At 34.4% G+C, this 27,500-nt stretch overlaps 1 protein-coding gene across 1 annotated transcript; it reads right to left on the bottom strand.

Moving 5' to 3' along the window:
• Positions 1-1,306: 1,306 nt before the first annotated feature.
• On the bottom strand, positions 1,307-25,648 carry LOC136843198 (phenoloxidase-activating enzyme 1-like). Its single transcript, XM_067111273.1, has 8 exons — positions 25,540-25,648; positions 24,777-24,968; positions 14,339-14,448; positions 12,707-12,816; positions 7,096-7,360; positions 6,656-6,758; positions 2,966-3,123; positions 1,307-2,277 (listed from the first exon to the last, which is right to left on the bottom strand). Exons 1-8 carry the CDS (start codon positions 25,607-25,609, stop codon positions 1,792-1,794), a joined length of 1,494 nt encoding a protein of 497 aa, XP_066967374.1. The 5' UTR covers positions 25,610-25,648; the 3' UTR covers positions 1,307-1,791.
• Positions 25,649-27,500: the final 1,852 nt, after the last annotated feature.

Below are 27,500 nucleotides of genomic sequence, written 5' to 3'. Positions count from 1 at the left end.
AGTGTTCTATTTTCGATGTTGTCTTTATCTTTATATTCATCAGTTGAAATACTTTATAGTTTAACCGTAGTGTCACATGAAAGCAAACTCTTTTATCTTTCTAGAAAATAGAATTCTTTTGCTTTCACTCTCATGGCTATCTCAAATATGTGAATGTATTTAGTGTCATTGTCCTTACCTGTGAAACCTAGAACAAACTATTAAACTTTGATATCCTGCTTCATCCACGTTGGATTAATGGTGTTCATGTTTTAACCTCTTTTTAGCTATATTTTAAACTCTTGTTTCCTTGTACAAGTGACATATAACTGAATAAAGACAGACAGTATACATGGAACTTATTTCTTCAACATTTTCTTGTAAATGCTAAGGAGATATAGTTTAGTCATAAATGCTCATCCAGGTAATCTCAAAATTCATCATTACACCGACTGGAAATCCCATTTATTCGCTTCCTCGTTAGTTACTGGAAATTTCACTTTTCCTATGAAGGGATCCTATATCCTGTAGTATGATTGCATACCCAGTAAAATGAAAGTTAACGAGAGAGAGAGAGAGAGAGAGAGAGAGAGAGAGAGAGAGAGAGAGAGAGAGAGAGAGAGAGAGAAGAGAATTGTCAACATACTTGACACTGAATGGTCAGTATATGTATTCTGGATGAATAAAGGCATATGTGTATTCATTAATTTAATCCAAAGCATATATCTGTTTGATGTTTATTTTTTTAATTTTTATTTACTTATTTAATATAAAGTACAAAACAATCTTGGGGTTTCTTGTGCCAACTTCACTGCGGTTAATGTGATGAACATGCCTTTTCTAAGGTCTGTTCTCTCTTGTTCTTCCAGTATGGAAATTCTGTTTAGTGGAAGCTTGTTCTGAAAACTGTTTATAAGTAGTGTTGAGTAATCAATGCACTCTGAAGAAATTGCCCGATTAAAAAGCCACCATTGTTATAGAACTACGTGAAACTACGAAATCTGAACAAAATGTTTTTGAGCGAATATGCAGCAACGCGCAACGTCGTGAGGAAAACTCTATAATGAGATTCAGTATTTTGACCGTATTTTTGATTTCCATAACACTTCGACGCCTCTCTTGTATCATATAAAATTGTACTAAAATCCGAAATTATGACCAAGGTTTAGTTCCATAACATTTCAACAGCAGTCAGTGACCTCTTCAATTTAAGTCCTAGAAATGGTAAAAACAACACTTTGACGAAATCACGTGCAATGTTTCCTATTGATAACATAGGATTTCATTGCATAGTGATGTTAAGTATATGTTTAGAGCAAAAAAACGGTTAGAACTTATGTATTTATCAGAGAGCAGTAAATTCAGTTCGGGGTTTTCAAGACGTGTAAAGTTGGTTTAATAAAAAGCATCATTGTTCAAACCTGGAACATTCAAATCCGTGTTTGTAAAACGTTAAACATTTGTCTTAAAAAAAACTTGAACTTGTTAGTATAAAAGCAGAATGCAAGGTTAAAAAACTCGAATTCCTAGTTTAAGTATTCAAGAGTTTCAGAACTTCAAACATCCCCTTTTAAAATGCCATATTTAACCTATAATGTGTCAATCTACGGTGATGATAAGTCTAATCATAAATATAAAAAACGAAAATTTCTAACTTTAAATATTTCAGATCCGACTGCAAACACGTTAAACTAAAGTTGAAAAACATAAATTGTAGATGCCAAAAAAAAAAAGAATCAAATATCTTTTTAGATGATAACATTATCTGCGATATGTCGGACACTCACTTTTTGCTGATAACCCCCTTCACAACTATTTGAATAACGGGAACCAGACATCTATCTTATCATCATCTGGGTTCACATAAGGCATTATCTGTGGACCTTCTGTACTTTCAAAGGAGGAAGGATTTGGCTCGGTCTCCACTGGATCGAAACTAAGAGGAGCTGGTTCAGTTCCCGGTGAGCTGCCATCCTCATCGGCTACCGATGGTTGCTTGCTATGTAACGGCTCTTCCAAATATCCATTGCTTTCTCCGGTCAAGTTTTGATTTGAATGAGGACCCTGGCTGTCACTGTCATCGACTGTTTCATCCTCCGTTAGCTGCCATTGCCCAGCACCGTGCGGAGCTACATACCCGGTGATCCAGTCCAGGTAGGACGATACCCTGGTGTACACTCCTAGAAGGCCACAGCGTGAGCCCCAGGAACCGATTCCGTAGCTGACCACGCCCACAACCGTGTGTTCGCAAGAAAAGTTCTTTGAGCTCCGAATGGACAGTGGACCGCCGCTGTCACCCTAGGAAAGAGGTCTGAGGTCATTCTAGTGCGATAATTAATGGCTGACGCTTCTGGAGGTAGCCAGCTTTTTGCACAAAATAATCTCATGTATTCAGGTAGGAAATATTTTGGTTTCATGATCTACGGAAATATATTTTTGAGGGGAAAAAGCGCAAGACTAATTTATTAAAGAAATATATAAAAAAAATCTTGTAGCTTATGTAATTACACTAAGTTTATGTTATTGGGAATTTCAAGTCTATGAGTAATTTACGAAACAGGTAAAGGTAAATACCCTGTTTTATCAAACATAAGACAGTAAGAAATTATCTGAGTTAATCTCACAGAGGCATGGGAACAGCACCACTCGGAAATCGTACTTCCTGGACCATATTTTCAGACTGTACTTATTTCTGATGCCCCAGAACCTTTTAGCTCTCGTGGAGTTTTGAGAGAAATTGAACAAGTGATTAATAATCTTCGTGATCGCACTACAACTACTTCGGAGCACTGGTGCTCATGTCATGCCGCAGAATATGCGAATGATGCCTCTCAGAAGTCTAGAAGGTAATTTAGAGGATTCATTCATATAGGAAAATGTAAGCAAAAAATTACCATAGATCCACTTCTTTTCGTACTTTCCAAAGTAAAAAATACAGAAGAAGAAGAAGAAGAAGAAGAAGAAGAAGCAAAGCTTCAAACCTAACCGAACATGAATCTTTTCCCACGTCGCCTGCGCAGATCATATCTTCCGTGATTCCAAAGGGATTAGTCACTAGATCGTTTGCTTCGGTGACGGAACATCTCAGGCGGTCGATAACTGTCACGTTGACTTTTTGTAACGTCTGGGACGTTTTGCTGGAAACTGAAATAATTCCAAATTGAAACAAATGTACATGAACAAACTTAACTTTCTCTAACTGGAGAGAGAGAGAGAGAGAGAGAGAGAGAGAGAGAGAGAGAGAGAGGCCACATTTAACTTTAAAGGAAAGAAACTAACATCACAAAAACAAACCTGCATACATATATAACGCAAGTACCAACGATTTACGCTAAACGAAAATGGCAATGCTACTGAATAAAGGGGGAAGCAGTTCAAGGAGTTACTGTGCTAAATCGTAAGTAAGTAAATAGTAGATTAGGTAAAAAAAAAAAAAAAAAAAAAAAATATATATATATATATATATATATATATATATATATATATATATATATATATATATATATAAATATGCAAATAATCAGCTGTACACATATGGCCAAGTGACACAAGCGTTCTCATGCGCATTTGTGGGGGAATACTTAGAAACGTAGCTCAGACTTTGAGAGTAAGGTGTGTGCAGCACTATATATATATATATATATATATATATATATATATATATATATATATATATATATATATATATGTATATGTATATATATATATATGTATATGTATATGTATATGTATATATATATATATATATGTATATATATATATATATATATATATGTATATATATGTATATATATATATGTATATATATATATATATGTATATATATATATATATATATATATATATATATATATATATATATAAAATATATATATATTTGTATATATATATCTATATATATATATATATATATATATATATATATATATATCTATCTATCTATCTATCTATCTATATCTATCTATCTATCTATCTATCTATCTATATATATATATATATATATATATATACATATACATATATTTACATAATTATGCATGAGTGGATGAAGAATATGTAAAATTAATAATTTGTGAGTTAAGGGTGGTATGAAGATGGAATAAAATCCGCAAGCGGTGGTATAAGGCAACGAGAGTTGGTCAAGGTAATGAGGTTAGTTGAGGTACAGCTGACAGATAATGTGCTGGCAAAGAGGAATATGGATAAGGTAATGAAAAAGAAAGTAAAAGGGAAGCAAAAAGAAGATAATAAAAATATTGGGGAGTAAGTAGTAAAATATTTATGGAAACTAAACAGTTATTCTACGAGGAAGTGAATGGAGAAAGAATTGCAAATGAAGGAATGGACTCCAGAATGCAAAATGCAAATAGAAAATGTAGTGACAAAGCCGAAGGATAAAGAAGTAAGGGATAATTGTAAATTCTGGAGTTCTTGAAAATGGGATTTTTGAGGAGGTAAGGAGAGGATTCAAGAGGCTGAAGAATGGAAAGACGCCAGGAGCAGATGGTACTGCAAGTGAGATACTGTGGTACAGCTGGTGGTAACGTGACTGAATGGATGACCAGCGTTAGTAAGGCGAGTCTAAATGTCGGAAAGGTTCCAAATGAATTGGTGAGATGAATGAAGGTAAGGGTGACAAAGATGAGTGTATGAATGATAATGGCATAACTTTAAATAAGAATACTAGGGAAAGTGTATGGAAGGACTTTGATCAAGATAGTAAGAAAAATGCTAGAAGGACTGTAAAGGCAGGAAATGTGTAGGTTTATACAAGAAAAGGGTGTTTGAATCAAGTGCTTATGAGGAAACAATTCCGTGAGAAGTTTGAAAGTCATGGGAAAAGCTGTAGGTGAAATGCAAGGATCCAGAAAAAAGTTTAGGACAGTACTAATAGTGAGCAAATGTGAAGAGGCTGAGGATTAACGGTATAGGAGATGAGATATAGAGAATGATCTAAAGTATAGTTTGTTGGAATATATACATGGTAGAGGGTATGGGATAAGGCTTTGTTATAGCTCTTAAGTATTTTATGGACAAATTGATTAGGAAACTGGTGTAAATGAATTGGACGGAGGCGCAAAGATGTAGGAGAGTAAAATGAGACATCAAAGCTGTGTGAAATGGTTGATGTAGTAGTTTGGTATAGTGCAGAGAAACTGCAGAAGCTAGTGAAAGAGTTTGAGTGCTTGCAAGAGAAGAAAGTTAAGAGTGAATACCAGAGAGAATAAGGTTATGAGGGTAGATGAAAGCCAGGGAGATGAAGCAATGAAAGTTGATATGGATGGTGGTTAATACAGAAGCAGTTAATCTGCATTAGTGTTTTGTAGTAAATAGTTATAATAATCGATGGTAGGATTTTAATCAGTTCTATTAGAATGTTCTTGGAAAATGTTTCACATTCATGATGAAACAGATAAATTAGGAATACAGGCAGGAAACTAAAATACCCTGATCTTGTAATAGACAGTGTATTAAGAGCGGCAACAAAGGCTCATTATGATAACAACAAAGAAACTTTCAGTACAAAAAACCTGCTTGTACTACCATATAGTAATCATTATATAGATATTCCCCATCTACCTCAGGAATTTGGGATTGATGCAGCATTTAAGAAATACAACAATCATTGATAAGGAACTCTCCTGACTTGTGCACTGGTCAAACTGGGAAATCCGTGGAAAAGAGAATAAAGTAGCATAAGAAACGTAATCGATATGCACAGGGCAGGGGCAACAAAAAGACATTTTATTCCAGTAACGCAATCGAAGAGAACATTATAGAGTCCGGTTTTTAAAGAAAGCTTTTGTAAGAATATGAATGTCTGTTAAAGGATATATAAACTTGATTCATAATTTTTTTAAAAAAATCATATAAAATGCATAGATTTAAGAGGGCAGTTGCCATGGGGCAAGGGAAAAAGACGTGGGATACCCGAATAGATAAATAGTTATGTAAATATAGCACTTGACCGTAAATGACACTGAGCGTGAGGATTCTCCTACTGTCTTCCCACCTGTCAAGTGTGAATATTTGGTTTCCAGTGGTCTGCATGTTCGTTTTTGCTGTCCCTACGGCATATACATTTTAAATTTCCATCACTCTGCATCAGTCCAATGAAAACGTTTTAGATATAAACATGAAATTGGCCAGGATTTACAACCAGTGATTCATTTTTCCTGTGGAAGACACACACACATATCTATCTATCTATCTATATATTCATATATATACATATATATATATATATATATATATATATATATATATATATATATATATTAATATTATTATATATATAATCACGTGGTAGAAACACCTTAACCCTACTAGTAGTTGATAAATCAGCGAAGTAAAGCAACACTGGGTCTGGGGAGTACTTGGCTGGGTGACAAACAAGGAATGTTATATGCCATAAGCACGTAAGCTCCTTGGACGTCTTGGCGGGGGGTGGGGGAGGTTTGGCGGGGAGTGGGGCTAAAAATCTCATCCCATATGTGGTCGAAGAAATCTAGATAAACGGCACCTACTGGGATAACCTCCTGTAAAGGAAAATGTATATATATGCATATATATATATATTATATATATATATATATATATATATATATATATATATATATATATATATATATATATATATATATATATATATACAATGACTACAGAAACTACTTACGAGTTTTGCCCCATCCAACTACAGTAAGTTTTTGACCCACGTATCCCTCGGCCGGAAACTGGTATGGAAGGCAAGCTGGCAGAACTCGTGGCGTTAGTTTTGCCTTCGTGGTTGGGACACAACGAAAGAGAGCAACAGAAGATATTGTTATAATGACATACAAATAAGCTGAAATGGCATTAAGTACATCTTTGCATGCTTTGCAATTTAAAACCAAATGTTAGCGTGAAATGTTACAGTGATTTTTCAGCAGTGATGCGTCATTCTCAACTGAGTGGCAAAACTGCCATTTCCTATTCATCATGATTCTGAATATCATCCCAGTAATGCTGCTGATAATTGGTTGCTCGAAGACACACACACACATACACATACACATACACATACACACAGCCCTTGGCGTTCAATCTAACTTCAACTTTGATTAACACTTCACTTACCGGATGTTCCAGCAGCAACAGAGCTATGTCGTGGTAAGTGTGCTTGTGGAAGATGTAATCGGGATAAACAAACACCTTCGCCACTTCTATCACCTGTTCCACAGGAGCTTTGTTTGTGGTATTATCATCCGGATCAAAAGTCAGGTCATTTGCTCCGTATAACGCAGAGGGCACTGGACCCCGAAGGCGCTGAATGGTCTCCTGCGTAGCGTCGTGGTCCCGGCTGTGTTTTCCGAGTCTGACCACGAGTGCTATGTCTTCATGCCTGGGGAAGGGAAAAATATGTTTTAATATGCCTAGCTGTAAATAAGAAAGAAACGGAAGTAAATTTGAATACATGTATTTGTATGCATTCACTTGGACAAAGTTAAGGTCAACTGAGGACTTGCACCTGAGTTGCCTAAACATAAGTAAGTTGACAATAGATGATGGAAGTAAAATAAGTTACATAAATTACCAACAGAAGAGTAAAAATTGTTAAAATATGCAAGAAATAATTTTGGACATATACGACAATAGTGTAACAAGAAGAATACGAGAATGCAAGAACAATAGCAGGCTTTGTTTTTATCCTCTGTTGGTGAACTCAAGTACCCAAATTTGAAGCCAGGCAGACAGGGGCAAGAAAATAATAAAAGAGGGTCAAGAAAGTTTGAGAATGTTTATGGAACTGACTGTTAAGGATGCAAGGACGGGAACTGAAGGAATTATGAGGGAGATGCTATGGTATAGTGGTGAAAGTGTGAGTGAGTGGCTGACCAGAGTGTGTAAGGTAAGTCTGCAAGAAGAAAGTAATAGTAGACTTGACTGCATTTCTGTGGCTAGCAGCAATACCAGCTGGTGTACGAGTGGACTTCTAGGGTGTGGAGAGCTCTGAGAATTTAGTTTTGATATGCTTGATGTGAAGCACCAAATATCTTTACCGTCCAAAATTAAGCTTAGACAGCATACAGTATGACCACTAAGGTAAAGGTCAGGATTCGAGTATTCATCTTAAATATGCCGAAAAATGCATAACTGTAGTTCTGTTCATGGGGATTCAAAAACCTTGCTTCTTGGCGTAACCTTCCATCCTATTTATCACTAAATGGATCTTCTTTTCTGCTACAGTCATTTGGAATGCTTCAAAGGATATTGATAGTTTATCTACAAATAATATATTAAAAAACTCCCTAAAAATGATAGCTCCTGCCACATTATTAGCAAGCACAAAAAGAGTAACACCAGCATACTATACTGCTGAAACAAATTTCTCTCAGCATCCTTTACGGAATGAGGCATTACCGATGTTAACTAGAAATTTGTGAGATAAAAATGCTTTGATAAACTGAGGCATTGCCCTTTGTAGATTGCAATAATGCCTATATTACAAAATTCCCTATTCCTGAGCGTTACCACATTACATGATGCTGCCTGGAGGCGTATGCTTCAGACACACACAGGTCTCTAACTACACTACAGTGTTTGTAGTTGAATGAATTTTCGAAATCTAAATTAATAAAGTAGCAGAATACTATTACATCCTGCATACTATACCACTGAAATTGGTCAGTAGCTGGTTTCTAGGAAAGACCTTTTGCATCCTTAAAGAAATGGTGAAACTGGCAATTTCCAGTATGGCTGGGTAGCCGTTGCATCACATATGAAACATTTCGTATTTCCTGGAATATGCCTAAAAATTTGCATGGGATCGGACCAGGGACTCTAATGCTACAGCCAGATAGACCAGAATGAAACTTTCTTTCTGAAACAGGCATGTTGTAAGGTTCTGTATGACTTGAGGAAAATGTTCACCAAATAAGTTCCCTTTCTTTGCATTGATAATATTGACATATTCCCTTTCCTTAATCCTGGAAGAGGATAAGGCATAAATTTCTTGGCAGTTTTTGAACTTTTTGTTTTTTTATACGCTAGAGACAACTCCTGCTGGTGACTGGAGCGTTACCACATTACATGATGCTGCTTACCTGTCTTCTCGCTGCTTCCATACCTCACAAAACTGAGCTCTACATGGTTTATAGACAGTTAAATTTTTAATAATTTGAAGCCTAAGATAACAAGTGAGAGATATATTTGTAGCATGATGCCTCACTGAGGAAATCAGTAGCAATGCCTACATGATAAAATCATTGTTATTTTTAATTTCATTTTAATGTTAAAAGTTTCCTGAATCTCTTTTTCAGTATATCATCGTGGTGAGCTTTGGAAACGAGCTACATTACTAATGTTATTACAACAGAAGCAAGATAACTGCTGCGCCAGTCATGACTTCTTCCCATCTGAAGTCGATACCTCAGTTGGAGCTGCAAATAGTAAGTTCTGTACATGAGATAGTACCTTTCTGGGTATGGTAGTGCCAGGGTTATCCAGCATTGGTAAAGCTAACTTATATTTTCTGTGATGTAAGATGAAATGTTCCCTTTCTTCATTTGATGTTGCTATTTAAGTCACTAACGAAGAAATGAAGCAGAGGAAACTTGTGAAATAAGGCTATCAGGTTCTCTTGGACAATCTCCCTATGTATTTCTACTACTACAAGCTACAGTGAAGAGTTCAGGCATATCGAGAAATGTAGAATATCTCGGAATATCTCGATGGATGTGAACGAGGAGTTCACAGGGATTTTCCATTCCCAAATCAAACTAGGTCCTATGGTAAAGTTATTTCTTTGGACAAGGTGTAAGTTTATACAAAGTTGTCTCCTTCAAACATTTACGTACTGAGGAACTGTCATATAACAGAATCCTCAGCTTTGAATTTGTTATTGGCAGTTCCACTATTATGACTTGGCAATAAACCACCATTGAATATTTGTTGCGTTGTCTGATGGTTGGTCGGTTATTGGGAGACTTGAATTAGTCCATGATGAGGGGGATAATAATGAGAGCCCTCGTAATTTCAGACTGTTCTGAGAAATCACTTGTAAAGGCAGAGGAAACTTATTTGGTAACATTAGCAGGATATGCCTTTGTGGTATCTGGTGCAACTCCATGTTCTATAATAATTTCATTATTGGTATGCAAGCATAGTGTTGTCCTCTTTGGTGCTGGAGGACTATATAATAGTTCAAGCATTGCTGAGAGACCAGCTTCCAGTTTCATGTATGTTCAGGACCTATTGTTGATCTCTAAGACACAGACCAGTACCAAAAAGCTCTGGTTCTTTACTTGTAATCACGGTGATACCATTTTCCACCTCAGAATGCTAACTACCAGCTGTGGCATCAGTATTCATTATCTGCTTAAGGTCTGTTTTTATTACAGTTAGCCTTGGATTCCACTATTTTCTTCTAGTTGCTTTACTATTTCTTACAGCACTGGTATACAACAGATGTGTATTTATCTTATCCTTAGACCTTAATCTTGTCTCTTTGAATATAATGTACACCATGGTTTTGATGATAAGAATTGTTGATGTGCTTTCTGCAGGACTCGGTTGTATTGTGTTTCCTTTACAGGTAACACACCATGGGAGTAATTTTTTACAATTCGTGTTCGGACAGTTAGTACATCTTTTTCTTTTATGCTGGATTTGATTAGATATCCAGATATCTGGTAATGGAAGCATCTTCCAGGGGAAGGAATGTGTGGTTGTGCATGAAGTCAAAGCCATACAGCTGAGGCAAATTTTGGGAAGTCATAGAAGATTAGATGTTAATATTGATGAAGAAGTTTGATATAATATTCTATCTCTTCATTCATCAATAACTTTTTGGTTAGCCAATCCTTTTTGTAAGATATTGGCTGAATGCTCTAACAAGATTGTACCACAGATAATACACTAGAAGTGATTAAGGATAGTTGAAGGGGTACACGTGGATCTATTTTCCCTTTCCCATCCGTAAATGATAGCAGTATTTAGCTTTCATCAGGTGATGAACTTTTATATAATCCAGGTCTTGTTTTGACTTTATCTTTCATCTCATTATTACCTAATTTTTTTTTATCACTTTTTCACACTTTCCCTATTCTGAAGAATGGAAAGACCTCTCGCGACAGGCAAAGAGCCGCTGATAATCTTCTGAACATTTTGTAATTCCTCATTTTCTTTACTAGCAATAAACACCACCATTGGGCTTGAAAGAATATTCCAATCAGAGCTGTCAGTAATAGTACCATTGCTCATCATCTGCGTCAAGATATTGTTGGAAGATTCAGGGATACTAGGACTGTCAGTGGTATCATCCATATAAGATAAAGGATTTTCTTCCTATGCAAAGAAGCCATTATTCCTTTGATTCATTTCTTTGGGACTCTTCTTCCGTTCAGACAGACACTACGCAACTTAGACGCTCGATCGCATTACATATCTCTAAGATGATCTAGTATTTCGTGCGTAATCCCATAAATGTAACTGATAACCTTCAACCTCCATTTTCAAATTCATATTGAACTACTCCATGAATGCACCTTTCAGATCTACTCTTCTATCCTCTTTAGTGAACAGTCCTTCATAATACATACTCCATCCATAAGCATAGGACAGAATTCTCTTCTGGTGGTGTCTCTCCATCTCGATTTTTTCAATCTATTTGCCAAGTAATATGCTCTTCATTTACTTCCCTCGAGTAAATTTTCTTTCACATTACAGTGCTTGCTTAAATTCACTCAAAATTTTTTATTTACTTTCACTGTTTCTCTCTTATTTTCTCCTTGACCACATTACTCATCCTACTGTATACTTGTATTTGACTCTTTCCTCTATCTTTCACATATTTTCATCCCTCTTATTTCATCATCGTTGTGAGCCTCATTTATTCCTGAATCTATGCCTACTTTCTCTGCAAACGTTCCTTGCTGATACAATTAAACCTAGATATTCCATCTCCACTTTTTCATTTTCAGTATCATTATCACGATCTCAGTTTTCAGCTACCTCTTCCCTACATACTGTATATCTGTTCTGATTTTTTCTTGCCCAACGTCTAAATCATCATTGAATTACTGGCCACATTCTGGAACATTCCTCTTCAGTTCAAACTAGTTTATTGTTACATTTCGACTAGGTTAATGCCAGTGCTTCCATCAACATACCATGCCCTATATTCTGCAGTAATATATAATTTAATAGTTTTATCACCATTTTTGCTTACCTAAGTATGCTGGTCACTATTCTTATTTTGGGACCTAAATGTTAAACCTTTTTTTAAAGCATATTCTCAGTCAAATCTCTCAAGTCTCATTCCTTACCTGCTACAACCTTTTTTCATGATCGATAGCTGTGGCATCCTTTGCCCTTCTCTATGGTCCATTTTTAAATGTTCCGAGAAAACTTCTCTTATATTTACGCTTTTGCGGTTATGGACCATATTCGCTTAATACAATATTTTTTCAGCTATACTTTTCTGCTGCACTGTCCTCCAGCTAATGTGTACTTTTCCGCACATCTTCACTTTTTACTTTTCCTATTCCACCAGACACATACAGTATATACCGTTTATCTTTTCATTGCTGAACATCAAGCTCTTTCATTTCCTCTTCCTAAATGCTACCCTATCATCATACTTTTTTCTGGGTTGCACAGCCTTCACTCACATTCAAAGATCTAAGAATTTTGTACACTGAGTTAGCATAAGTAATTCAGTACTGAGGAAACTATGAATACAACTCGCCTAAAACCGTCCAGGCAGTGAGCAGCCGTCAACACGAAGTGGGGAGTGATCAAAGTTCCTCCGCAATCGTAAGAGGCAGAACGCCTTCGGTAACGCTTCCCCACGAGAACCTGTTAAGAGAGAGACAGGGTATTCTGCAGATCCGATAAAAAAAAAAAAGACAGCTTAGAAAGAAATTTTGTTTTAAAAGTATGTATAGTATTTGAAGCAATATTATATTTAGTGTGGTGAAAGTTTCGTTTGGTTCACAAAGGAAGAATCAGATATGAATTCACCCCTCGGACATAGGCGTTTAAGATGTTTGTGTGCCTAAGTGAGATTTTATATATATATATATATATATATATATATATATATATATATATATATATATATATATATATATATATATATATGTATGTATATAGAGGTATATCTATATGTATATGTGTGTGTGCGTATGATATATATATGTATATATATAAATTAATATATATAATATGTGTTCTGCGTGTTTGTGTGTGTATGTGCGAGCAATTTTTATATTCGTACATCAAAATACATACTTCTACTGCCCACGAATACATATTCATAAATAATGATTGAAAATATGCATTTGAACTCTATAATTAAATAAACCTGCATACACGTATAAAAGATAAATAGATGTTTCTTTCATTTCATGTCTTGACACTCATCGCAACCACCCTAAATCAGAGTTGGCGTGAAACATTGAAACTGAGTTGTTTAAACAACCTGTCATAACGAACAACAATGAGATGCTGCCATCACACAAAAGTTGCATCTTAGAGACATTTTGTGTCAGCACCTCATAAGAAGATGAATGAAGTGAATTGAAAATAATCTGAACTAATAGGTCCATATTGCCACAACATCTAATAATAATAATAATAATAATAATAATAATAATAATAATAATAATAATAATAATAATAATAATTTAATTAAAAAGAATGGCCGTCTGGATGCCGCTGAATTTACGTTGCAGTGTCTCAATCTCTCGAATGAGTTTCTTTGCAGCTGTAGGTAAATTTATTATTATTATTATTATTATTATTATTATTATTATTATTATTATTATTATTATTAAAAAGGATGGCCGTCTGGATGCCGCAGAGTTTACATTGCAGTCTCAGTCTCTCAAATGAGTTTCTTGGTGGCAGCAGATAAATTATATAACAGCCAACTAAAAAACCGAAAATTTCTGTAAGCCCGCTTGCAGGAGTAAATATGTCACAATTGTACCCTTGCCTTCACTCGCCTTGTAAGTGGTAAAGAGAACTACCGAAGACTTCAGGAATAAATGAACTTTGGACAATTGTTATGTAATTTACCTGCCGCTACAAACACTTTCACAATAGAGAGATTGCAAAACTGTGGTATAAATTCAACGGCATTCAGGCAGCCATTCTTTTTAATAATAATAATAACAATAATAATAATAATATTACCGTAAGCCCGCTTGCAGGTATAAATATGGCTTAATTTTACCCCTGGCTTCATTCACCTTGTGATAAATTGAAGTAAGCACTACCGAAACGTCAAGGAATAAATGAACTTTGGACAGCTTTTATATAATTTACCTGCTGCTACACATAATAATAATAAAAATATAAAAACCAAGATACTTAAAGCATGAGGAAATTCTCCTATGTTGGCTTCTTCTCCTCCATATATCAGTGGATGCCTGGTCTCGCATCTTCCTTCATCTCGCTTCCAGTAATGACTCCAGGCATCGCATACTGGAATGAAAAGCTGCGGTTGATTACTGAAGGAAAACTCACGTTTGATTTTATGAAATTTACGCTGCCAAATCAGACAATGGGGCACTTAACTCCCTCAGCGCTTAAGATAGTGATAAGAGGGAGTTAGAGTGGTTGAACAGCAAGAATGAAGAAAGTAAGTGGCTGTGGAAGTAAAGGAAACCAGCAAAAGGCGGGTAGAGCTAGGGGCAGAAGACACACTGCAAAGATCCTTTAGTTATGCTTACAGTGCACCACGTCAGAGGAACTGTCAGCACCAACAACCCTCCCGCTCTCCCTACGGGAAGGCAAAATAGGCTCTAGCTTAAAGTACAGCTAATCCTTTGGAAGGACAAGTAAGAAATGTTGTTGTGAGTATTTGACTTTCAGCTAATTAACTTGGAGGCCCAACAAAAATATGGGCGAATTCACAAAATATGTTTACATTCATAAGACGAATCAGTGACATTTACGGACAGAATCTAAGAAATAACAGCGATCGTGGGTAATCGATTTTGCTTGTGTTTCTGTAAGTATATAACATTAGAAATGACTTATCAAATGTACGACAAAATAAGTAAATGGCAAAAATGCCAAACAGTCCAATTGTATTCCTCCAGACACCAAACGCATTTTATGTAAACTCACACACTTCAAGGTGAGTATCAGATATGATGACATATAAGTTCCCTTGATGTTAGCAGGGTGCACATAAGTTGTTAGCTTCCCGTAGAGAGTCACAAACTAATTAATTATAGGTTACAGGCGTGGGCGCTATCAATCATTCACAGCTTACGATAATAAGATTTATTTCTAGGATAGAAGCACTCCCCTAAATATTATAAATGAACAAAAATGGACGTGTGTAACTTGATACGTATATTCATAAAGTCATGTATTAGTAGTATACATACATACATACATACATACATACATACATACATACATACATACATACATACATACATACATACATACATACAATTACATGTATGATTATAAGACAAACGTCAACCTTGTAAGAGCAAAAGCAACAAGGTATGGAAAAGAAATTGAAAAAAAGAGAGAATAAACTATATTCCGCTACAGAAGTAACAGAGGGAGATAATTGAGAGAAAACTTCTAAAGCTGCATAAAGAGGCTCGTGTGACCCTGCACTCCTACCTAGTTAGAACCTCCGAAGTTTCAAAGATTCAACTTCATTGGTGGAAAGAGCCTTTCATTGTATCTATCTCTCTATGTATCTGTCTATCTATACATACACACACATATCACACACACATTATATATATATATATATATATATATATATATATATATATATATATATATATATATATATATATATATATATATATATATATATATATATATATATATATATATATATATATATATATATATATATATATATATCACCTCAGGTGAAAAAATGAGAGACTGGGTGTAGTTCCTGGCCGATTTCAGCTTGGAAGTAAAACTGAAACAGGTCAGGACCTACCTACATCCAGTCTCATTTTTTTCACCTGTGGTGATGTGTGATAAGTGAATCATGTGTTAAAGTGATTAAAATTATATACATATACAATATATATATATGTATATATATATATATATATATATATATATATATATATACATACATACAAAACACACATATGTGTGTGTGCGTGTGTGGAGAGCCATACCAGGCTGAATAAGAGTACTATAATACGGTTCGCTATGTGCATTAGTAAAAATGGCCGGTGTTAGGTCTGTGAAAAGTTTGTGTTTCAGGAGTATTTAGGGAAAGATAGAAGGGGAAGGCCTAGAAAGAGTTGGAAAGGAAAAGATTACTATCCAGAGAAAGCAAGAATGAGCGCAAAATAGGGCTGAATGACGCAGTGTGTGTGTCTTATTTTTAACACCAAACGAGACAATCACTCCCACAATTCTGATTACTTTTCTGTCGTTAATATATGTTATCGCTCTCGGCAACTTAACTTCTATATTGTAATCTTAAACACCCTCTTCTTTTCATCTCTATCTGTTCTGTTATAGGCGACTTTTGGTCAAGGTATGCCACATGCAGCTTTTCCGTTTATCTTAAATTACTGTTTCATAACTAAAACGTGACCCAAACACCCTTTTCCAAGTCTGAACCCACGCTGTCCTCCCTTGAATATCATGCTTTTCTCTGTTGTACAGTGCAGTCTCAATTAAAATCCTATCATACACTCTTCTTGGTATGGTATATAAACTTGTGCCCTTATAATTCTTGCATATTTCTATGACCATTGCATTCATTAGAGTTACAGTTATTTCTCAAACATTCCTTCGGAAGGTCGAGTGTAGTTGAGATATGTCAGATGCTTTGAAATTACAAGCACTAAAACATACAAATTGAAGTGCCTGACGACAAGAGATAGTCCACTGAGTAACCTTGTCAAATTAGAGAAAAAAATCAACCTCAGAAATTTAGGACAATTATTCCCATGGTGGTTCTAGACCGGATAGAATGGCGGTTGACCCAGGGTTGAGACCTTCCTAAAAAAAAAAAAAAAAAAAAGGAAAAAAAATGCGGTAGAGGTCTAGTACTGAAGACAACGAGACAAAGATACCCGGAAGCCAAAGAAGTAGGTAACCACCAGATCAGGTACAGTCACGGTCTACAGTAGACCGTGGGTGCAGTATTCAACTTTCTCGAGGAAACTCCGTTGGTCCAAGGAATTTTTTTTTTGTTTTTACTTTTTTTTCTTTGTAAACACTTTGTAATTGCTTTCTGGTACAACTGAAGAAGATAGTGAAGGTAGGAAGCTCCTGTTTTTATATTTAGTTACTAGATCTTTTTCTTTCTGCGGTGGCTTTTTTCTTAACCATTTAAGAATTACACGAAGAATGTGTTTTTGTTCCTGAATATGCTAAGTTTTAAAGTACTTCCCAATTAATCTTTACTGCGGTCATTTTCTGACAATATCGAAGTACATCCGATTACGTGAATATAAACTTTATACTCAGACGAAAAAAAAAAAGCGATGAGTTTATGTACGAATTCACGTTTAAAACAAGAACTTAACATACGTCTGGGTAAACAGAATTTCACCAAATTTCGGGATTGTAATCAGGCTGTTGGCCTGAGGGAGGCATAAATAGTTAAGGCAAATATTTTTCTTTTCCATCCAAAACTGCCATAGGTTAAGACGTGTTCGAATATTCCATTCACTATATATGTTTTTTCTTATAATTTTTTAATATCTGCTTACAAAACCACCACTTACAATATTTTCGTTAAAGTTTGATGTTTTTCAGTGGGTTTTTGACCTTCATTCATTACTTTTATGAGAATACTACAATGAATTTGGTATAATTACTCTCTCTCTCTCTCTCTCTCTCTCTCTCTCTCTCTCTCTCTCTCTCTCTCTATATATATATATATATATATATATATATAAGTGTATATAATCCCTCTCACAACGAATGAAAGTTACATCACGATACAATGTATGATTATGCTTATTCGAAGAAAATCAAGTTTATGCCGATGTTCGACATTTTTAACATTTCAATATACTTTGATTTGACTTTGGAACTTCAGTATTTTGATGAGTTTTTACGCAATCACGTTGGAAGGAAAAATCGAGACATTCTTTAACAGGTAAAATATATAAAAATATCATTATTGAAAGAATTATGCTTAATAGTAACCAAGCCACCAGGAACAAAAACAACAACAATAATAGTAACATTCAATGAAAAGAAGACTACCGCAAAAGCAAAGTTTTGGTGACAGATAACCAAGAAAATGGTGCCATAATTGTTAAAATATACAGTGAGAGAATGAAAATGGTCGTTTCGCATATGTATTGGGAGCAAAAATGATAAGTAATGGGAGATGCGGCAAGAGGTGAGTCGGCATAAGTAAAGCGAGCAAGATAGTCGTGTTTGAGCAAAAAGACAAACTGAATTATTAAGAAAAGGGGTGTGTATATGGAGACCAAAATTGGAATTTATTATAAAATTGCTGAGCCAATTGTCCTTGACGAAAGTGAAATGAGGCTGATGAATGCGAAGGACAATAAGCTGAAGTTACTGAGATTAACTTGTTTGCAGAATATGCTCAGGGCAAGAAGTAATGAGAGGGCCATAAATGTATGAAGCCGTACAAAGAAGTGGAAGAATGGTTAGTGAATATGAAAAGATGGACTAGAGTGTTTCAAAGTGATCTGGTTATGTGAAGGGAATGAAATACAGTCTGTTGTTGAGAAAAGGGTGTGATCCTGACGGTTTTGGGGGAAGAAGGGGAGGGAACCAAAGAAAGTGTTGAACTGATGGAGAATAAAAAATACTCGAGTCGCATGACATAATAGGCATATAGCAAGAATCTGAGTAAGATCAATTTTAATAGGGCTGTATGTTTGGGACGGCTTGATGTCTTCAGTATTAGAATTTTCATGCTGTGTTCATAGTTCTCCTAATATACTTAATACTAAAATGATTCTACAATCTAAAGCAACTTTACAGTTACCTATTTATTTACAGATGAATATTGTTACCCATTAGGACTTTTTATGGTACTATACTTTGTTTATGTTTCGACAGTCATCCGAGTGGAGTTCCCGATCGAATTTTTTTTCGTCCCAATGCATTGTGGGTAAGGATGGCTAGCGTATTTAGAACACATTTTATTTTTGTCCCCCGGAAATGTGGTAACTTGAACAATGTTGAAACCTAATAGGGTCCTATTTTAAGTTTCACTAATCAAGTGGGATTTTAGAATTCAGGCATTGCTTAAAAAACCGTGTCCGGATTCCGGTGGAGTCCAGTAAGAAGGCATGGTTCATTTGGTGCAGTTGTGTCACTCTTGTCCCTTGGGTCATTTCCGTTGATTTGATTTCTTTAGTCAGTAAAAAATTAGTGATTTAAAGATACTGGAACCCCTTATATCCTATAATTCTGGGAGACCATGGTGGGAAAGCGGGGGTTTTCGATTGTGGAAAATACAAGAGTGAAATGATAAGAAGGTATAACAACATCCTGATTGCCTGCTTCTGGAAGTTCCAAGTTTGTTTAAGGTAAAGTGCGATTGGTTGTCTGGTGAATTTTTTGACAAATTTTAACCGTAACATATAATTGTACACTCTGGTGGTGGAAATATTATTTTCCTGCCCTGTTTTGCCGTAGGCTATGTTTTAAATGTTTCTGACGTCCATTTCGGTAGCACATTAGTAGGCTCGTCATAGTTTTTAAGACGCTGTAGCCTACCCCTCTTAAATCCTGCAGTTATGAGGACCACAGTGGAAAACCCACAGATCGTCAATAACTTCTATGGGAAAACCCAAGGTTTTCAAGTGGGGGAACATAGCCCACAAAAGAGTGAAATAGAAGGGTGTACTCTAACGTTCCCATGATGCTTCTGGATTTCAGATTGTGATTAAGGTGAGGTTTATTCAAAGTTTTAAAGTGACTTCCCGAACCAGGAAAGTAAAGACCTAGTAACCTATGTTATAATAGTCAGTTTCATTTCATCTGTCCACTCACGGGTGAAGATGTGGCTGACAATCAACGTTTCCGATATTTTTGACTTATTGTGATAAATATCAAACTATTTCTCCAATAATGTATTTGAATGTTTATGTAGACAAAGATACCTCGCCCCTTCTGATATAAATCATAAATTCGTCGATTTGTATTCATAATATACCAACACAAGCAAGCACACGAAAGACAAGATTGTATCAAGCATCTATACAGATCAAAAACGAACGATGAGCTCCCAATAATTATAATGTACCTCATTAGTATAGCCAGGCCACACGTAGACCTATGCTCAAAAACTGGTCAGATCACGAGATTTTCTTATCATTCAAACTTTTGTCAATGTATAGTTTCATTGCATGTCTGTAAAAACAACTTTGTTAAGATACCAAAGTCATATCTACGTCCCTAAACTAAAAATTAACCATTAAATATGTGTACCGCAAAACACGAAGCATCGACCAATGAATCTAGGTCTATGCTACTGATTCGCCAGTTATTTTTATTTTACTGGCCTTTTAAATACACATTCATACCATTTTAGTTAAAATTACACTTTTATATTAACCTTATTTATGAACTCTATCTAATTATCGTTCCAATGCCCAACAATGAAAAAAAATTATATGCCTAGGCTAACCTTTTATGCCGTATGAATGTCATCAACACTAAGGATGACGGGAACTGAATAGGATTTTAGATTTTTGTTAGATGAGCTATGTAACTAAATAGTCCGAAAGAGTCTAAGCACTGAGCTATTTTAATTATTTGTATGTTTAAGAAAAAAATTACATAAATATACAGATATTCTGGAAAGAAAACCAAAATACCAACGTTATCATGCCATGTTATAACTGGAATTTCCTGTCTTCTAGCCAATACGGCAGTGGTTCCATTCACCTCCCCCAGGCCCTAGAGAGCCCTAGAGACAATAGTATTCGTGCTTATTTCGAATATCAACCTACTTAATGTAATTTACATATAAGAAATTAATATTAATACCTTTTCTTCTCACTCGCGTGGCCAGATGTCCTTCTATGTACCTACAGTGGGCTAAAAAATAATTGTTTAAAGTCCATCGTTCGTTTGCGTTTAACCTGAGTAGGCTACTTGTTACAAGCTTGAAATCGGCAGGTTTATGATCAAAATAATGTGTGAGGTTGTTTGTATGTATAAGCATTCAAATGTATTATGAAGAAACATTTGCATTTATCACTCTAAGACTACGATATCGGTAACATTGATTTCAGCCAATCGAGGGCTAGCGATGCATATCGTGCCACATCTACCTAAAACCTACATTTGTGAGTGGATAGATGAAATGAAAGAGACTATAGCAAGGGGTCATTTAAGGACTTGGTACCCTGGGTTAGGGTTAAGTTATAAGTGGTCTGGTTAGAAGCATCCCTATGGTTTACTTTCATTTACAGTATCGTAGGTTAGGTTAGGTTAGCTTGCAACCCTATTTACATTTATTTATGCGAGTCCGACCGGGGAAGGACCCGGCTTCCTATGTTAGGTTAGGTTGAATATATCCTTGTTTTGAGTTTAACCCCCCACTGTGGCTCCCCCATGTAAGGGGTGGTCCAGTATGTTTAGCACTTCTAATGTGTTAACAGAGTAAATATCAGAAACGTCGAAGGTATATATGAAAAAAGAAAAAGTATTTTTCTAAGACGCAATGCTCTTACGGCTTAGAAAAATGATCGTCTGTCAAAGTTGGTGGGAGTTTATATAGCTATATATATATATATATATATATATATATATATATATATATATATATATATATATATATATATATATATATATATATATATATATATATATATATATATATATATAATTAATAAGCCCTCACGTGAAAATAAAGGAAGTGGTACCATGACTTTTAATCTTTTATTCCAAAGTTATCTCTAGGGTACTAAACAGTGTTAAGAAAATAACACACAAGAAAGCAATAGGGGTCACAGATAACAATACAATATGTCAACAAGTTATTTAAGTATGTAAACAACATTCTTCAAAACAAAAACATACTTAGTGGAAATATGTAATTACTACAAATACCAATACAAAACGATCTTTTGTAAAGAATCTAACTGCTTGTTTTACTCTTGCATCCTTTTTACAAACAGATAGTTTTGTACTGGTATTTATAGTAATTACATATTTCCACCATGTATGTTTTTGTTTTGGAGAATGTTGTTTACTTACTTAAACAGCTTGTTGACATATTTTGTTGTTATCTGTGACCCCATATTGCTTTCTTGTATATGTTATTTTCTTAACTCTCTTTAGTACCCTGAAGATGACTTTGGAATAAAAGTTGAAAGTCTTGGTACCACTTCCTTTATTTTCACGTGAGGACTTATTATATACTTCATCCACTGAGGACCACTGAGGAAATTACAATACATATATATATATATATATATATATATATATATATATATATATATATATATATGTATGTGTATATATATATATATATATATATATATATATATATATATATATATATATATACATGCATACATATATATTATATATATATAATGTATATATACATATATGCATTATATACACATACATATATATATATATATATATATATATATATATATATATATATATATATATATATATATATATAATAATAATAATAATAATAATAATAATAATATTATAATAATAATAATAATAATAATAATAATAATAATAAAAACAGGACTCGAGAACACCGGAAATAATTTCTTCTTTTTATTTACACCAACGTTTCGGGAATCCTTTTCCATCTTCAGGGCTATAAATAGAATTAATTTTTACAATATTAAAATGCTAAAATAAGCTAATAATTATAAGAAATCTAGTTCCGTAATATAACAGCCGTTAAGCTAAAAGTAAAATAAAGACTACAAAGTGAGTTTAAGCTAAAAGTAAATTAAAACTATACATAACTCAGTGAAATAACAGACAAAAAATACAAAAAACAATAAAAAATTAATTATAATTTCTTGAAGTGTTTTTTAAGAATAATTGTTATCCTTCTGACCTCTTTGACAGAATTGTTAAAAAGTTTATAAACAATATTTATCAGCCAGGTTTATTGTGTCCTCAAGTTCCAAAGAAATTAATGTATTTTTTTCATTGACATATGTAAAAATGCAGCCTTTAAACGTGAACTGACAGTAGCCCTCAGCACCTTGTACCCATATGTCAATTTCAAGTTTGTGTTCCATAACCCGTTAACAATAGGCAGACTTTTTAAATTCAAAGACACCCTTCCGGAGTTGATGCGTTCTTTCGTTTTTTATGAATATACTTGTCCAAAATGTAATTTTGGAAATTACGTCGGATTACCCGACGCTTACCGGAAGTCCGCGTCGATTCCCACAGAGGTGTCAGTTATCGCACTGGCTGCACTTTAAAATCAAAAGAATTTTCGGCCATAAGGAACCATTCGAACTCATGTAAAACTGACATTATGTACAATAATTTCAGAATACTCTTGTCAAACTCCCGATTGCCTTTCGCTTCTTTTAGATTCTCTTTGCATCAAAAAACTGTTGCCGTCCTTAAACAACCAAACTACTTCCAAACCATTGCATATTGCCTAACTGTCTATTACACACATCTCTCTCAGTCTCTCTCTCTCTCTCCCCCATTTTTTTCTCTGACATCGTCGTTGACTCTTCTGTTCTCTATTAGTTGTCAGCCAAACCTCTTAACAGGAAGTCCGACAAAACCTTTCCTTTTTTAATTTTTTAAATTATTTTTTGCATTTTTTATCTGTTATTTCAGTGAATTATGTATGGTTTTAATTTACTTTTAGCTTAAACTCGCTTTGTAGGCTTTATTTTACTTTCAGCTTAACAACTGTTATATTACGAAACTAGATTTCTTATAATTATTATATACCTTATTTCAGCATACTTTTTAATACTGTAAAAATTAATTCTATTTATAGCCCTGAAGATGGGAAAGGATTCCCGAAACGTTGGTGTAAATAAAATGAAGAAATGATTTCCGGTACTCTTGCTGTCCTATTTATTATTAAACTTAAGCTCACCAGGAGTGAAAATCTTACAAGTTATATATATATGTATATTATATATATATATATATATATATATATATATATATATATATATATATATATATATATATATATATATATATATAATTATCACACCGTGATTTAGGACTATATACAATCATGAAGCTACAAATGTCATTTAATATCCAATTCACGCTACTTCAGGAATATCCCTGATGGGGAATATCATCAAAGGGGAATTTATAAGTGATAAATGGATCGGTACTGTCGGGTCTCGATCCCTCGACACAGTTACCTTCCAACGACTCCAGTCGACGGTCTATGTGTTCCAAATGTACCAATGAGCTATCATGGTGGAGGTGGGTTAATGCCGAAGCTAAGTATAATTTCCCCACTCTCGACGGGTAAACAAGAACAGCAGATTCGGCTCAGTGGGTAGACCGTCGACTGGAGTCATTGGAAGGTAACAGTGTCGAGGGATCGAGACCAGACAGTACCGATTCATTTATCACTTATAAATTCCCCTTCAGTGATAATTCCCCATCGGGGATATTCCCGAAATAGCGTGAATTGGATATTAAACGACATTTGCAGCTTCATGATTTTATATTTTATATATATATATATATATATATATATATATATATATATATATATATATATATATATATATATATATATATATGTATAGAGAGAGAGAGAGAGAGAGAGAGAGAGAGAGAGAGAGAGAGAGAGAGAGATCAATTCTACTTACACTCTCTTGCTACAAAATGTGGCCTCCTGCAGCAGACGTGAATGGTCAGACTGTCTTGCCAGCAGACGTTAATTATGCCTTCTCTTCTGACGACACCTCCAGTCTGGAGGCAGTCGAAAATGTTCTCGCAAGTTCCCATAACGCCCCCTCCCATCTCGCAGAGGTCTCCTGGCTGCCCATATCTCTCTGCAGCTGTAAAGAAAAAAAAATTAATAAATAAATAAAAATAATAATAAATGTGATTTTCTTAAATTAAAAAAAAAATATTCTATTCTTGCTTCTACCAGGGTATTACTAGAAAATCATGTCATTACAGCACATAAGAATTTATCTGTTTAACGAAGAGTTGTGTTTGCAAAAGCATTAAACACATGTACAGGAAGTATTCAAATATTTAGTAATAATAGAGTATGTGAGCTAACCTAGGATTATTGCTTATAAATAAGTTTATTCACTTTGCTCACGTGACCGATACCCATGAAAAATTTCTTAGTTATAACAGGAAGAATAAAAAACTTTAAGAAAAATATGAAATCTACTGATGTTATTAACGCAAATACGAGAAAGCAAAACTAGAATCCATTGGAAAAACCAGTAACTCCATTTACGCCAATAACTTCCAAGCTGACTTCATTCGGTGCATATGAAGGTAGCTTTACTGGCGAATTTCTTAAAAAGGAAAAATTGCCATACCAACAGACAGTTCAGTAAATAAACTGACCGGGTATCAGTTCAACTTGAAGAAGATCATGAAAACACTTACTAGGACGCTGGCCGAGAGTCAGCAGGCAAACAGCTAATGCGATCACCCTGAACTGTGTCTGTCCCTCCATGGAGTCTGGGTTGCACTGAAGTTGTACCTAAGGTTATGCAAATCATATTCACGGACTTGTACAGTTGCACTACCAACATATATACATCCTGCTGGCTCCGAAGGGAAAAATTAGTCCTTGACCTATGTGAAGAATCTCTTGTATTTTCGAGGAAATCTTAAATGAAATAAAATTTTGTACATTTTTTCACATTATGATACTGTAGTTTCTAGTGCATCATGTTAAATTATCTATTCTGAGATTACAGTTATTTTTGGCTATAAAATCAGAGTAATTCTTTATTGCACATCTCTTGCTACCATCGAATACTTTGTTTAGTAAAAAAGCAGCTGTTTTTATGATAAATTCAGCGTTACGAATGCCACTGAGAGACGATATTATCTTTATACTTGATTAAAATATAAAGAATTCTTCCATAGAGAATCGACACAAGGCAGGGGGAAAGTGGCGGGGAGGGGGAAAGAGGCGGGGGGGTTGCTGATTAGGGGCCCGAGTGCATGTATTCCACATAACAAAATGTTACTCCTTATTTGTATAATCATGGCGAAATGTTTCCCCTTCACACCTTTCTTATCATTTCATTATAAGCCATTTAACACCTTTTGTTCAAGTTTTTAATTTTAATTTTATTATCCGTCAACTGTGTAGAAAGGTATCGTTATTAAGTGGTATTATTATCATTACTAATGTGCCTGTGCCGTCTCAAGTAACGGTAAAATGAATAACTTCAAAACTGCACATTAAGTACTTTGCGTACATTATTTGTCGAAGATCAGTTCTTCCTGAGCGGTAACTTGTTTAGACAGAAATATTTAAAGGTAAAAATGATTTTTATTTTGGCTTCAAGCTATAAATGAAATGAATTATCGGGATAAATGAAAGTTTTAAATGTATGCATATGGTATATACCTATTCAGCGAAAATGACGGAAATTTGATTTGCATCGCAAAGGCTGGCGTATATAGCAGTATATATTACATCATCGGAAATGCAATTTATCAAAATTTTGCTTGGTGCAAAAGCTTTATATCTATTTATCTATTTTTTTGTTGCTTATTTTTGGCAGATATTTATTTTTTGTATCAAAATATAAAAATTTTTGTTTATGCTGGCTTCAGATTTTCATTTTGACTTTTTCTTTTTTCTTTTTTGAACATGTGATAAATTTAAATAAATTAGCTTATAAATTTCATTATAATGAGCATCTTATCATGACAACCAGCATTATATAGGAATCAAAGAAATAACGGTGATAAGCAAGTTCTACTTGGCGAATTGTTAAAATGTTTTCAGATTTTTCGATACTTTTTAATGTGTATTAACTGGAATAAGGGTTATTAAACTTTGTATCATTGGGAAGGCAAAATATAGTATTTTGCATGATGAAAAAATTATATAATTTCGAATAACAATAAAATACCTTATTGGTAGTAAATATTTTTACGGGTTATTATAGATATGTTTATGTATGATTAACTTCATCTTGTTGTTTTGACATTTTATTGTTGTTATTTTGCTTTTTTGAAGACTGCAAGGATTAAAAGTATTACAATTTAAAACGAAATTAAAATGAGCATCCTAACAAGAAATCAAACTCTACAAAGACCATTCTAAAAGAAATATTGCTAAGCCCAAGTATGATGATATATATATAGGCACGTATGTTTAGAAAAAACATAAAGTGAATTGCTTCAGTTCAATTTGCGCTCTCTCTTCCCTAGTGTCATATATCATTGCCAGTGCACCTATGTTCAACATTATTCAGACTCACCCAGCGGAGATAGTATCTGAATGAAAACCCTTTGAATAAACAGCGAACACACGCTGATGATAAGGTCACTGTAGTATATAATTCCGAACAAGCATATTATTTAACTCCTGCTACTCAAAC

Source organism: Macrobrachium rosenbergii, chromosome 11 (genome assembly GCF_040412425.1).
Source record: "Macrobrachium rosenbergii isolate ZJJX-2024 chromosome 11, ASM4041242v1, whole genome shotgun sequence".
Lineage (NCBI taxonomy): Eukaryota > Metazoa > Arthropoda > Malacostraca > Decapoda > Palaemonidae > Macrobrachium > Macrobrachium rosenbergii.
This window is presented reverse-complemented; position numbering and strand designations above follow the sequence as displayed.

Coding starts and splice junctions, on each gene's coding strand:
- LOC136843198 (XM_067111273.1), bottom strand. CDS start 25,609: ATGGAGGGACAGACACAGTTCAGGGTGATCGCATTAGCTGTTTGCCTG. Junction 3,124..6,655: donor AGTTGGATGGGGCAAAACTC/GTAAGTAGTTTC, acceptor GAATTATTTCAG/TTTCCAGCAAAACGTCCCAG. Junction 2,278..2,965: donor TGGGAAAAGATTCATGTTCG/GTTAGGTTTGAA, acceptor CCTCTTTCCTAG/GGTGACAGCGGCGGTCCACT.